The sequence below is a fragment of the Myotis yumanensis genome, unplaced genomic scaffold (genome assembly GCF_028538775.1).
Source record: "Myotis yumanensis isolate MYYU_CA2020_CCGP unplaced genomic scaffold, mMyoYum1.0.hap1 SCAF_12, whole genome shotgun sequence".
Lineage (NCBI taxonomy): Eukaryota > Metazoa > Chordata > Mammalia > Chiroptera > Vespertilionidae > Myotis > Myotis yumanensis.
This window is the reverse complement of record NW_027223763.1, coordinates 16,434,484-16,448,145: the sequence shown is the minus strand read 5'-3', so window position 1 is coordinate 16,448,145 and position 13,662 is coordinate 16,434,484. Positions and strand designations below refer to the sequence as shown.

At 47.9% G+C, this 13,662-nt stretch overlaps 1 protein-coding gene across 1 annotated transcript; it reads right to left on the bottom strand.

Annotated features, from left to right (window-relative positions):
* Positions 1-4,787: 4,787 nt before the first annotated feature.
* On the bottom strand, positions 4,788-5,774 carry LOC139021025 (olfactory receptor 1J4-like). Its single transcript, XM_070431171.1, has one exon. The coding sequence runs from the start codon at positions 5,772-5,774 to the stop codon at positions 4,788-4,790; it is 987 nt and encodes a 328-aa protein (XP_070287272.1).
* Positions 5,775-13,662: the final 7,888 nt, after the last annotated feature.

Here is a 13,662-nt window from a genome sequence, read left to right as displayed (position 1 = left end):
ATCTTGATATTTTTGGATTCTTTTTTCTTTTTTCTTTCCCGGTTGGGTATTTTTCGTTTCTTCGTATTTCAAATCTTTGACTTGATTCTTGGGATCCTCTTGTCTGCTGTTGGATCTCTGTATATTATTCTTTATTTCAGTCAGTGTGTGCTTAATTTCTAGTTGGTCTTTTTTCATATCCTCCAGGGTCTCACTAAATTTATCGGCAGTTTCCAGTAAATTCTTGAAAAACCTTATAACCGTGGTTTTGAACTCTATATCCAGTCGTTTGCTTTCCTCCATTTCTGTCATTTGTGACCTATTTCTTGTCTCCGCATTTTTTATGCTTCCCTGTGTTGGTAGAGTGGCTTTGTGTGCTAGGTGTCCTATAGGGCTCAGTGGCTCAGCCTCCCCAATTACCTGAGGTGGACACTCTTGGTGCACCCCCTTGTGGGCTTTGTGCACAGTCTTGTTGTAGTTAAGCCTTGATTGTTGTAGGAATCACTGGGAGGAATTGACCTCCAGGCCAATTGGCTGTGAGAATCAGCTGTGTCTGCAGTGGGAGAACTTCTGTGCTGAAGATACCCTTCTGGAGCAAGACTTGCTTCAGTAGGGCTTTTGTGCTCACTGAGTCTGCCCCCTGAGTGTGTCCCTTATGGATCTGAGGAGTTGTAATCTGGATGGTCCCACTCTGACCACTGGGTACACTGGCTCTTGGATCTAAGGAGGTGCTAATTTAGCCTCTTCCTGAGGCTACCCAGCAGGAGCTATGAAGAGATCTGCAGTTTCCCCTTCCTTTTTTGGTGGTTTGGAGGTGCCCAGATGAGGCCCAGCTGTGAAGCAATGCAAGCTGCTGTGGGGCCTTGGGCCTTCTCTTGGAAGTTCTGGGTCTGTCTGGCCCAGCTGCAATTTGTTAGGTAATTTCCAGATTGCAAAGGGCCAGGGCATTCATATGCAAAAGCCTCTGCAGCAGCCTGGGTGGGGCAGGGTCTTGGAATCAACAGGGCGGAGCTAGCAGCTATGGCTGATCCTCAGCCCTGCCCTAAGGGGCCCTGCGTCTCAGTGTCCAGGTAATTGCTACAAGCACCTCTGAGGGAAAGCTGCCCTCAAGTTCCGAGTCCTGCCTGCTGCCAGACAGTCCAATTTCTCCCCATATGAGTCCTGGGTCCCCAGAGACTTCCCAAAACTGGAGTTCAGAGCAGTCGGGAGCTTGTGACTCCCTCCCGATTCAAAAAGACAGCCGCGTCCTCATGTGCCAGCCCCTTTTATGCGAGCGTTCAGCCTCCGTACCTCTGCACCTTACTTCCGCAGCTCCTCTGAGTCTCAGTGTGCTTTTCTCTTTCCTTCTAGTTGTAGAATTTCCACTCAGCCAGCCTTCCTGTAGTTCTGGATGATGTTCGTTTTGTCTTTTCGTTGTATTTTTGGAGTTGTTGTCGGAGGCAGCAATTTTCAGTGTTTACCTATGCCACAATCTTGGTTTCTCCGATGGTCTATTTTTTATTACTTATTTACCACAAGTAAAGTTCAGGAATTGTCATCTTTCTTTTCTTTTCTTTTCTTTTTTTTACTTTTTAACTTCATTACCGCTGTGTATGTGCTCCATCTGAGTGACGTAGGTGCTTATATAGGTGAGTTCTCGCCGTAGGAACAGATCCCCGATGTAACCCGAGGATGTACTGTAGAGGGAAATGGATTAAAATATACATTTAATCAAAAGGGAGGAAGATAAGAGAGAATATATGTGAACATGTATCAAATAAAAAACATATTTACATGAAAAATATAAATTCAAATCTATTATGATTACATTAGATGTCAAGAGACAAAATTCTACAGAAATACAATAATTGTTGCTCTACATAAAATGAGCAATATCCAGCATTACATTATTAATAATGGACACCTCAGAGATATAAGGAAAAAGAAAATTTTAAAGTGATGGAAAAAATATACCATTAAACTCTAACTGCAAGAAAGCTGCATTTTACTCCCTATTCTATACTAGTATCTATATCTCTATCTGTATATTTATACCTATACTAGAGGCCCGGTGCACAAAAATTTGTGCACTCGGGGTGGGGGGGGGTGGGGAGAGGCGGGTCCCCCAGCCCGGCCTGTGCCCTCTCGCAGTCTGGGACCCCTCGGGAGATAATGACCTGCTGGCTTAGGCCTGCTCCCGGGTGGCAGAGGGCAGGCCCAATCCCTAAGTGCAGCCCCTGGTCAGGCTCAGAGCAGGGCCGATTGGGGAGTAGGGGCGCCGCCCCCTGTCATGCACAGAGCAGGGCAGATCGGGAAGTTGCGATGCCACCCTCAGTCACGCTCAGGGTAGGGCCGATTGGGGGGTTGGGACACCGCCCCCTGTCACACTCAAGGCAGGGTCGATGGGGAGGTTGTGGCGCCACCCCCGTCACGTACAGAGCAGGGCCAATCAGGGGGTTGGGGCGCTGCCCCCTGTCACTCACAGAGCAGGGCCCATCAGGGGGGTTGGGGCTCTGTACCCTGTCACACACAGAGCAGGGCCTATCAGGGTGTTGGGGAGCTCCCCCCTGTCACGCACAGAGCAGGGCCAATCAGGGGGTTGAGGAGCTCCCCCCGTCACTCACAGAGTAGGGCCGATAGGGGAGCTGGGGCACCGCCCCCTTTCACACACAGAGCAGGGCGGATCAAGGGGTTGGGGCGCTGCACCCTGTCACACTCAGGGCAGGGCCAATGGGGAGGTTATGCCTCTACCCTGTCATACACAGAGCAAGGCCCGTGGAGGGGGGTTGGGGTGCCACCCTCTATCACCCACAGAGCAGGGCCGATCAGGGGGTTGGGGCACCACCACTGTCACACTTGGGGCAGGGCCGATGGAGAGGTTATGGCTCTACCCTGTCACACACAGAGCAGGGCAATCAGGGGATTGGGTAGCTCCCCCCTATCAGGCACAGAGCAGGGCCCGTGGTGGGGGGGGGGATTGGGGCGCCGCACCCTGTCACACACAGAGCAGGGCCGATCAGGGGGTTGGGGAGCTCCCCCCTGTCAAACACAGAGCTGCAGGGCAATCAGGGGATTGGGGAGCTCCCCCCTATCAGGCACAGAGCAGGGCTGATCAGGGGGTTGGGGCGCTGCCCCCTGTCACAGAACAGGGCCAGTCAGGGGGTTGGGGCGCTCCCCCCTATCAGGCACAGAGCAGGGCCCGTGGCGGGGGGTTTGGGGTGCCGCACCCTGTCAAACACAGAGCCCCAGGGCAATCAGGGGGTTGGGGAGCTCCCCCCTATCAGGCACAGAGCAGGGCTGATCAGGGGGTTGGGGCGCCTTTCCCTGTCACGAACAGAGCAGGGCGGATAGGGAGGTTGTGGCCCCGCCCCCTGTCACACACAGAGCCACAGGGAGATCAGGGGGTTTGGGCGCTGCCCCCTGTCACGCTGATCCCAGTGCCGGAGCCTCGCTGCTCCGCTGATGCCGGTGCCGGGAGGCATATTACCCTTTTACTATATAGGATAGAGGCCTGGAGCATGGGTGGGGGCTGGCTGGTTTGCCCTGAAGGGTGTCCTGGATCAGGGTGGGGGTACCCACTGGGGTTCCTGGCCAGTCTGGGTGAGGGGCTGAGGGCTGTTTTCCTGAAGCGAGTGACTGAAGCTCCCAACCGCTCCTTGTTTTCTTCTTCTTCTTTTTTTTTTATTCTGGGCCAGCTTTAGCTCTGAGGCCTTGCTGCTGAAAACATCAATACAATGTTTCGGTCTGGCTGGGTTTCAGTCCGGCTGGTTTCTGGGGTTTTGTTTAGCTTCTTATTTGCAACATAGTACATAGTTTCTTAGACTTGCAGCTGAGAGGCCGGCAAGTGAGGCGGGGAACATTGGAGTCCGCAGCAAGCAAGCCTCATCCTCGCTTCAGTGCCTGGCTGCCGGCCGTCATCTTGGCTGACAGTTAATTTGCATATACTCACTGATTAGCCAATGAAAAGGGTAGCGGTCGTACGCTAATTACCATGTTTCTCTTTTATTAGTGTAGATGTCTGTTCCTATATCTGTATGTGTACCTATATCATGGCGACGTAATCACAAAACAGCGTGTGTAGAGTCCGATGAAACCCGAGGACTGTCTATTAACTTAATCCTACGTTATCATTATTGTTTTATGATTCTTCCCTGTGTTCTTAAGAGATCACTTCTTACACTCTCTTTAATTATTAATTATAGTTTGATATACAAAACATAAAATTATAGTAAAGTACCTATACTAATATTAGAAATAGATGAGTAGTTAAGGTAAAGCCCATTTCTAGAAACATCTCCTAATCATAAATGCAGTGGTGTGCTTTTGAATGTATTTTTGAAAAGTCTGGCCCTCTTGTTTGAAAAGCCTTATTTTGTAGCATATGCCATTTTTCATAGTGTAATTTTTCTTATCATGGCTGATTGCAATCTATCAATATGATGTCACTGAATGTCAGTTGGGAAGAGACCCTCACAATCAACTTGAAGCCATCAAAAGCCAGCATCAAAGAATCAGGTAGAAAAAAATTTAACCAGAAGCCAATCATGTGGCTAAATCAGTATGTCATCAATAACATAGCATAAAAAATACATAAGCAAAAGCTGACACATCTCAAAGGAGAAAAAGAAAATCCACATCTATAATTGTGCAATGTATTTCACATAAATCTTATGAGATGATGAACAAGCAAAAATTACTAATTGGGAATATAACATTATTAACAATCCATGTAGCAAACTTGAGCTAGTTTACATATTAACCACACTGTACAGGACAACAGAATGCATATTCTATTAAAGGTATATGGAGATGTTGACTATTCAGTAATTTTAGGAGATATATTTCCCTGTGCTCCTGACTGCAACCAGAGAATTTAGTGATTGCCACTTAAAGAACTTAATCCTCTTGACACCCATCTCTAAGGCCTGTTTTATATCTCTGTTCCTCAGGCTGTAGATGAAGGGGTTCAGCATGGGGGTAACTACTGTATACATGACTGAAGCAGTTATGTCTTTGGAATCCCATGATGAGGAGAAAAAGTAAACACCTGTAACTGTCCCGTAGTATAAAGACACCACAGAGAGATGGGAGCCACAGGTAGAAAAGGCTTTATAGAGTCTCTTAGTGGAGGGGACCCTCAGGATGAGGGCCCCTATACGGATATAGGAGCCCAGAATAACACCAATACACAAAAAGGAAATCATTCCTCCAACAGTGTATATGACCAACCCATTGAGGAATGTGTCTGAACAGCTCAGCTTCAGGAGTACAGGGAGGTCACAGAAGTAGTGGATGATGGCATTGTCAGCACAGAAGGACAGTCGGTCCAAGAGGAGGGTGTACAAAAGGGCAACGCTCGAGGAGAGAACCCAGGAGCAGGCCACCAGCAGCACACACAGCCCCTCCCTCATGATGGTGGTGTAGTGCAGAGGCTGACAGATGGCCACATACCTGTCATATGCCATCACAGCCAGAAGAAAATTGTCAAGACCAGCAAAAAGTATGAAAAAATACATCTGAGAAATACATCCCACGTAGGAGATGGATTGTTGCCGAGTCTGCATGTTCATGAGCATCTTAGGGACAGTGACAGAGGAGAGAGAAATGTCAGAGAAGGCCAAGTGGCTGAGGAAGAAGTACATGGGCATGTGCAGGCGAGAGTCCAGCCTGATGAGCAGGATGATGAGCAGGTTGCCCAGCACCGTGGTCAGGTACATGCCCAGGAACAGGGTGAAGAACACGCCCTGCTGCCCTGGCGGGATGGGGAGCCCCAGGAGGAGGAACTGGGACACGCTGCTCTGGTTCTCAGGCCTCATGCTGCTCTTCTGTCTGCTGGGGATGAGGAAGGGTTGGGAGTCTCAGGAACCTAGAAAGGATGAACAGGACATCTCATCTCATACTGTCATTATTGGGAAAACCATTCATTTTTAAATACTTTCATATTAATTTCTCACACCTGTGGATGTATGCCTCTTCCCTCTCTCCAAGTCTGGCTCCAGGAAAACATTCAACCTCCAAAGTAGTCACAAGACCTCACTACACAGAAGAGGGGTTCACTGTTTATTCAGTTTTTACTTTTAACATCACGTCTGTATGGGAACCTCTACTAAGGACTGCAGTGCAGCAGTGAGCAAGAAAAGCAAGGTGCCCACCTCTATGAGTTTACATCTTGATGAACATGGAGGGATCATTTCTACACCAGGCCAAAGCCAAACCATAATGATTCACTGTGGCAGGAAAGGAAGGTGAGCCCCGGAAAAGTGGTATCAGTTGTTTCTGCCTGAAAGTAAAGTGAGACTGCAGTGCTGAGCGGGCGTTGTGGGAGCATTGTCAGAACTCCTGTGAACCTGCCGGCTCCCATTGACCCTCAGCTGTAAACTCAGGGACACTCTGGAGTTTGGTGGCCATTGAAACCCACTTGAGGCCAGAATATTTCCAATACCAGATTAGTCCACAAAGTATATTTCATAATAATGCTGAACACTTAGGTGAACATTTGGGTACCAGGCTAAGGCCTTTACCTACATTTCCCAATTAAATCCACACATCAGCCTTACATTCCCAGATTTTAAAACCTCTTCACAACTGCTGTAAGGATTTGTATTCTTTGACCAATTTTAGTTTTTAATTAATAGAAACATAAATGACACAAATTCTGTAGGCACACAGCACTACAGCAGGGACGGAATGGCGCACAAATTTATGTGTGTATATTAGTATCTATTACATATCTGATATGTATTGTTTATAACTTGATATATATATATATATTACCATTTTCTATAAATTAAAAATCACCAAGTGTTAGCTACTTCATGGGATTCTGTCTAATATGTCTGTGTGATCAGAAACCATGCTCTTAACTGTTACACAGGGAAACTTCCCTTTTCTTGCTTAGGAGCAAAGCACAATATATTATTTTAGAGCTGTGAGGACCCAGAATTGTCCAAAATTTTTTTATTCCCTTTACTAGATAGTTTTATTCCTTCATATTTATTTACTTTCCAAGTGACAAAAAATTCTCAAATACATTAAGATGTATTTATGCAATATCTCTTTACTGAGGGCCTCTGCAAGATTCACAAAACTAGTGTAATTCTTTCAATTTTATAGACTTGAAAGTGAGACCAATGTTTTATATAACTTCCCAAAGGTCTCATCACTATTTAATGGTAATTGTGCCCAATACCTTCACACAGCATGATGCCTGGAGCTTAAGATTAGTTAGTGTGTTTGTTTCCCTGGGATGTTTAGTAAAAATAAAGAAAGTTTGGAAAATCCTGAGCAACTCAATCACACTCATGTACATAAAAATGATAGCAAATCCATTTCAAGAACCAGGGGGTTGCTTAGAAATTGAGTATCTTAGGTAATGGTGCCCCAGAAGGAGGACACTAGGAAATATTTGAGTCATGGATACAAATCACACACACACACACAGACACACACACACACACACACACACACAGCTGCTTCGATAATGTACATCACCTCTGACCAAATTTCCATCCTAAAGGAAGAATAGCCAATATATGGTTCATCTCATAAACATCATATGCATACATACAAGTCAGAATTAACAGAAGTTGGAATACACACATACAGTAATACACCTCTCACCCCAAACACACTCACAGTGCACATCAATACTCCTGTTTCATGATGTACCTGGTGAACACTCACCTCACCACATAAACATAACTCAAACACTACACACACTTCACCAAAAGCACACAAGACCACAAACAATTCAAAAATTTTACAAGAAACACACAACACAACACATATGTAGACCCAGCCACACTCACTACAACAAACAGAATACATTCTCCTATTAATGAGAGTGGATTAATGAGCTTCCTTCTGACGTTCCCCTTGCTAGGGGAGGGCAGTCAGCATGGGGCAGTTAAGTCTATTCAGTCACAGGCACAGTCATTAAACCACCACCAACACCCATGCATATGGTCTCACACACATGGTCACATACAGACAGAGAAAATCCAATAACATAACTTCCAGCTCTCATACACAAGGTGTCATTCACAGGCACAGCTCACATGTGCACCACAACACACTGCTGAGCAGAGGCCTGAGCTCTCTCTGTGCTGACCTTGGTTCCTGGTGAGGTCGGCATCTTCTTGTCCAGCAGCAGAGACAACAGTGTCCCTCCCGATGTTCAGCTGTGATGCTAGTGTTACAGTCACACACAGGAATCAGGAGTCCCAACCAAACACCAGGAGGCTGAGAACTTGGTCCACAAACACTAAAATGAGGCTGTGAGATTCATAGCACATATACAAGCATACACAATACGTGCACACACACAGGGTCATGGACACAGAGTCTCACACATGAACCCACTAGCACACTGGCAGGTCCATCGGCAAAGGCAGATTTCCAGCTCCTCTCACCTGGGCTCCTCAATTGGTGAGTTCAGACACCTTCTGCTGCAGATTATCGCTTATCTCCTCAGCTTTTCTTCAGGAGACCTAACATCAGACACACAGAGGAAATATCTGGGGACTTGGCAGTTCTACAGACTTTCATTTTCCTTATCCGGCTCTAGAGAAATGAGTCCACAAATGACACTTAACTGCTAATGAGAGACTGCAGCCAAGTCCCCTAGCTTGTGGCTGATTTCTGACTGCCCTTTGGGGAGCTGTGTGTCCAAGAGTAAGAGGGACTGGAGTCCTAGGGGACAGTGTCCCTGATTCCAGTCATGCCCTGGACGGCTTTGCTCTTGGGCATTGTTCCAGCTGGGAAGAAAGATTTTTCAAGTTTCTATTTTCAAATGATTTCAAAGTTATAGAAAAGTTGTAATAACGATATTAAGAATTCCTGGTCAATCTTCAGCCAATTCCCCAATGGTTAACATTTTACTATGTTTACCTTCTGTGTGTGTATCCTATATAATAAGAGAGGAATATGCTAATTAGCTGTTACTCCCTGAGGCCTAATGACCAAGCATGTCAAGACCAGATCACGGATCAGCAAGAGGGTGGGCCTGCATGGTACTAGTGGGCTGTGGAAAACTATAGGACGGGGCAAGGCAGCAAGGAAGCGGAAGTGGAGAGCTACAGGAGAGGGCAGGGTAACAAGAGGGGAGGGTGGGGGAGCTACAGGAGGGCGGGGCAGCGGTCGGAGAGCTTCAGGAGGGCTGCAGCAACCTATTGGCGCACGGATTTCTGCGCAGGGCTACAAGTATGTATATATTTATGTACTAGTATGTTTGTATGTATATTTCAGGCTTAGATTTATAGCTGGTATACCAGTACATGTTATCAGAATGCATATGATAATGTTTCCAAAGCTACTGTTTTTATCCTGTTTTAACAAATTTTCAAAAATATTTATTGTTGAAAGTATTACATTTGTCCCCTTTTCCCTCCATTAACCCTTCTAGCCTTCCCCCAGTCCCTACCCCAGACCTTCACCATACTATTATCTGGATCCACTGATTATACATAGATGCATACAAGTTCTTTGGTTGATCTCTTCCCACCCACCCATGCCTGCCTTCCCTCAGAGATCTGACTGTATGTTCCATGCTTCTATGTCGCTGGATCTATTTTGTTCATCAGCTTATTTTGTTCATTAGATTCCACATTTAAGTGAGATCATGTGATACTTGTCTTTCTCTGACTGGCTTTTTGCTTAGTGTAATACTCTGCAGGTCCGTTCATGCTGTCTCAAAGGGTAAAAGATCCTTCTTTTTTACAGCTGCATAGTATTCCATGGTGTAATGTACCACAGCTTTTTTATCCACTCATCTACAGGTGGGCTGTTTTCCGGTCTTAGCTATTGTGAATTGTGCGGCTTTGAACATAGGGGTGCATATATTCTTTCTGATTAGTGTTTTGAGTTTCTTAGGATATATTCCTAGAGTGGAATTGCAGAGTCAAATGGCAGTTCCATATTTAATTTTTTGAGCAAACTCCATGCTGTTTTCCATAACGACTGCACCAATCTGCATTCCCACCAGCAGTGAATTAGGGTTCCCTGTTCTCCACATCCTCGCCAGCACTTGTCATTTGTTGATATGTTGATGGTAGCCATTCTGATAGGAAATGCATTGTTGCTGGCTCTGAATGTCCATGAGCATCTTAGGGACAGTGACAGAGGAGAGAGAAATGTCAGAGAAGGCCAAGTGGCTGGGGAAGAAGTACATGGGTGTGTGCAGGCGAGAGTCCAGCCTGATGAGCAGGATGATGAGCAGGTTGCCCAGCACTGTGGTCAGGTACATGCCCAGGAACAGGGTGAAGAACATGCCCTGCTGCCCTGGCGGGATGGGGAGCCCCAGGAGGAGGAAGTGGGACACGCTGCTCTGGTTCTCAGGCCTCATGCTGCCCTTCTGTCTGCTGGGGATGAAGAAGGATTGGGAATCTTAAGATCCCAGAATGGATGACCAGGACCATCACATCTCATACTGTCAATCTCTGGAAAACCATGAATTTTAATTGCATACCTATTAGTTTCTCATACCTGTGGTTTCAAGCGTCTTCCCTGTATTCCTGTCTGTCTCCAAGAATCATCACACCCCTAAGGCAAACGGCAAGACCTCCTTGCACAGAAACAAGAGGGCATTCTCCCAGTTCTATAAGTTTACATCTTTTAAAAAAAATTTTAAAAAAAATTGATTTCAGAGAGGAAAGAAGGAGAGAGAGATAGCAGCATCAATGATGCCAAGAGAATCATTGAAGGGCTGCCTCCTGCAAGGGGAATATAAGACTGATGTATGGATTTAATTAGGAAATGTGGCGATTGAACCCACAACCCCACTATGTGCCCTGACTGGGCATTGAACTGTGACTTCCTGGTTCATAGGTCAATGCTCAACCACTGAGCCACACCAGCCGGGCTGAGTTTACATGTTAATGACCTCCGAGAGATAATTTCTAGTTTGGCCAAGGCCAAACCATAATAATTCACTGTGGCAGAAATAGAAGATGAGCCCCTGCAAACCAGTGTCAGTTGTTTCTGCCTGAAAGTAATGTGAAACCCAGTCCCATTGACCCACGCTTGTAAACTCAGGGACACTCCAGCGATGGGTGCCATTTCAAGCCACTTGATGCCAAAATAGCTCCCAAACCAAGATAGCCCACAAACTCTCTTTCATAATAGCGCTGGACATTTTGGTGAACGTTTGGGTGCTGGTCTAAGGACTTTACCTACATTTCCTAATTAAATCTCCACATCAGTCTTACATTCCCAGATTTTCAACCATCTCCACAGTTACATTAAAAATTTGTGTTCTTGACCTAACCAGTTTGGCTCAGTGGATAGCGCGTCAGCCTGCAGAATGAAAGGTCACAGGTTCGATTCCGGCCAAGGGCATGTATCTTGTTTGCGGGCACATCCCCAGTAGGAGGTGTGCAAGAGGCAGCTGATCGATGTTTCTCTCCCATCGATATTTCTAACTCTCTATCCCTCTCCCTTCCTCTCTGTAAAAAATTAATAAAAAATATTTTTTAAAAAAGAATTTGTGTTCTTTCAACTTTTTTAGCTTTTAAGACATAGACACATAAATGACACAAATTCTGTTGGCACACATAATACAGTAGGGGACAGAATGGCATACACGTATGTATATCTGTATCTATAATATATGTGACATGTATATTACTTGATATATATATATACACATATATATATACATATATATATACATATATATATACATATATATATATACATATATATATATGTATATATATATATATACACACACACACACACACACACACAAGTAGCCTGGTGCACGAAATTCGTGCACTGGGGTATGGAGGGGAAGGGGCCCCTCAGTCTGGCCTTCACCCTCTCCAATCTGAGACCCCTCAGGGAATGTCCAACTATCTGTTTGTGCCCACACTTTTAATAGATAACAGCTCCATTGTTGTTTCTTTCTTATGCATCAAACCATTGGAATTAGTAGGTATTCAAAGTGTGTATACATTTTGGGGGGACACCCTGTGTATCTCTAGTCATTGGTGAAATAAACCAACAGCAGATTTGGAACCCCCAGACAGGGAACCTCGCTCACTCCCCCCTTGTCTCCCCACTTCACTTTCCACCTTCGTGGGCAGCAGGAGAATCAACGTTTTCTCTCAGTAATTCGGAAAAGCACGTCCTGTCACCCACTGCCCGGCAGGAGTGTGCTAGGCCCCAAGCAAGCAAGGCTCAGTCAGGGCAGCCTTCACTCATGGGTGCTGGCACCCAAAGTGACATTCCTCCTCTACAGTTGCCCCGACTATCCCACTGTTTCACTGAGAGGATGGAATTCCTCTCCACCTCTGGGTTCTTGATCTTGAACGCTGACCGAAGGCACCTCAGCGAGGGCCACCCATGCCCACCAGGTGTGTCTATCTGCATCTGCTCCTGCCTCAGCACCTGCATTAACCCCCCAGAGGTGATCTCATAGCTGCACTGGCCTCTGTGGGAACAGGGCATCACCACTCCTCCCTCTCACTGTCATCTCACAGGCACCCACCCTCAGCACCCAGAACACCCCAACACTCTCCAAAGGACGTGAGCGCATCAGAGGGGATGTGTGCACATCCTGTGGGGGTGTTAAGCATGCCGGGTTGATGGAAGTGCGGTGCAGAGGCGGCGGGAACTTGTGCATGCCTTGGGTTGCAACTGTTGCAGGCGTGGGAGGGTGACAGTGTGCTGGGGGATGTTCGCACGCCAGGGGGGGATGTGCACACCAGAGGCCTCTGGCTTTGAAGATCCGCAAACCCCATGATGTGGCCAGGAGGATGTCAGTCTGGTCCGCCACGGTGGCTGTCCCTGCGATCCTGCACCTTCTGGGCCAGGAGGCGGATCTTGCTCAGCCACTCCTGGGCGCTGATGGCCTGCAGGCGCTACTTCAGGTCAGCCTGCAGGCTCCACTTGGCGTGCTCACAGCTGTCACCACCGCCATGTGGGGAGTACAGGCTGCCCTCCGCCTGCCTGCCTTCCCTGTCCAGAGGCTCTCTGTGCTGCTCACCTGCCCAGAGTGACTGGGGCTGGGCGGAAGTCAGGCATCCTGCCCTGCCCAACCCCAGTGATCTGCCCCTGTGCGAGCTGCCGCCCTGCCAGGAAGGGTCACAGATCCAGGTCCCAGGACCGCGGACAGCCTCAAGTGCTGCCCCCCGCCCGGCTGGGTCACAAATCCAGGTCCCGGGACCACGGAAAGCGTCAAGCGCTGCCCCCTGTCCCCAGGTCACGGATCTGGGTCCCAGACTGCAGACAGCCTCAAGCACTGCCGACCCGCCCGCCAGGACATGGATCCGGGTCCCAGACTGCTGACAGCCTCAAGCGCTGCCACCCACCCGCCAGGTCACGGATCCGGGTCCTGGGACCTCGGACAGCCTCAAGTGCTGCCCCCTCCACCCCCCCGCAGAGTCACAGATCCGGGTCCTGGGACAGCAGACAGCCTCCCGCGGTGCCCCCCGCCTGGCAGGGTCACGGATCCGGGTTTGGACCTCGGACAGCCTCAAGCACTGCCCCCGCTTGCCAGGTCACCGATCCGGGTCCCAGACCCTGGACAGCCTCAAGCACTGCCCTGTGCCCGGCAGGGTCACAGATCCAGGTCCCGGGACTGCAGACAGCTTCCAGCGCTGCCCCCTGTCCGGCAGGGTCACAGATCCAGTCCCGAACCGCGGACAGCTTCAAGCACTGCCCCCTGCCCAGCAGGGTCACAGATCCGGGTCCCAGGACCGTGGA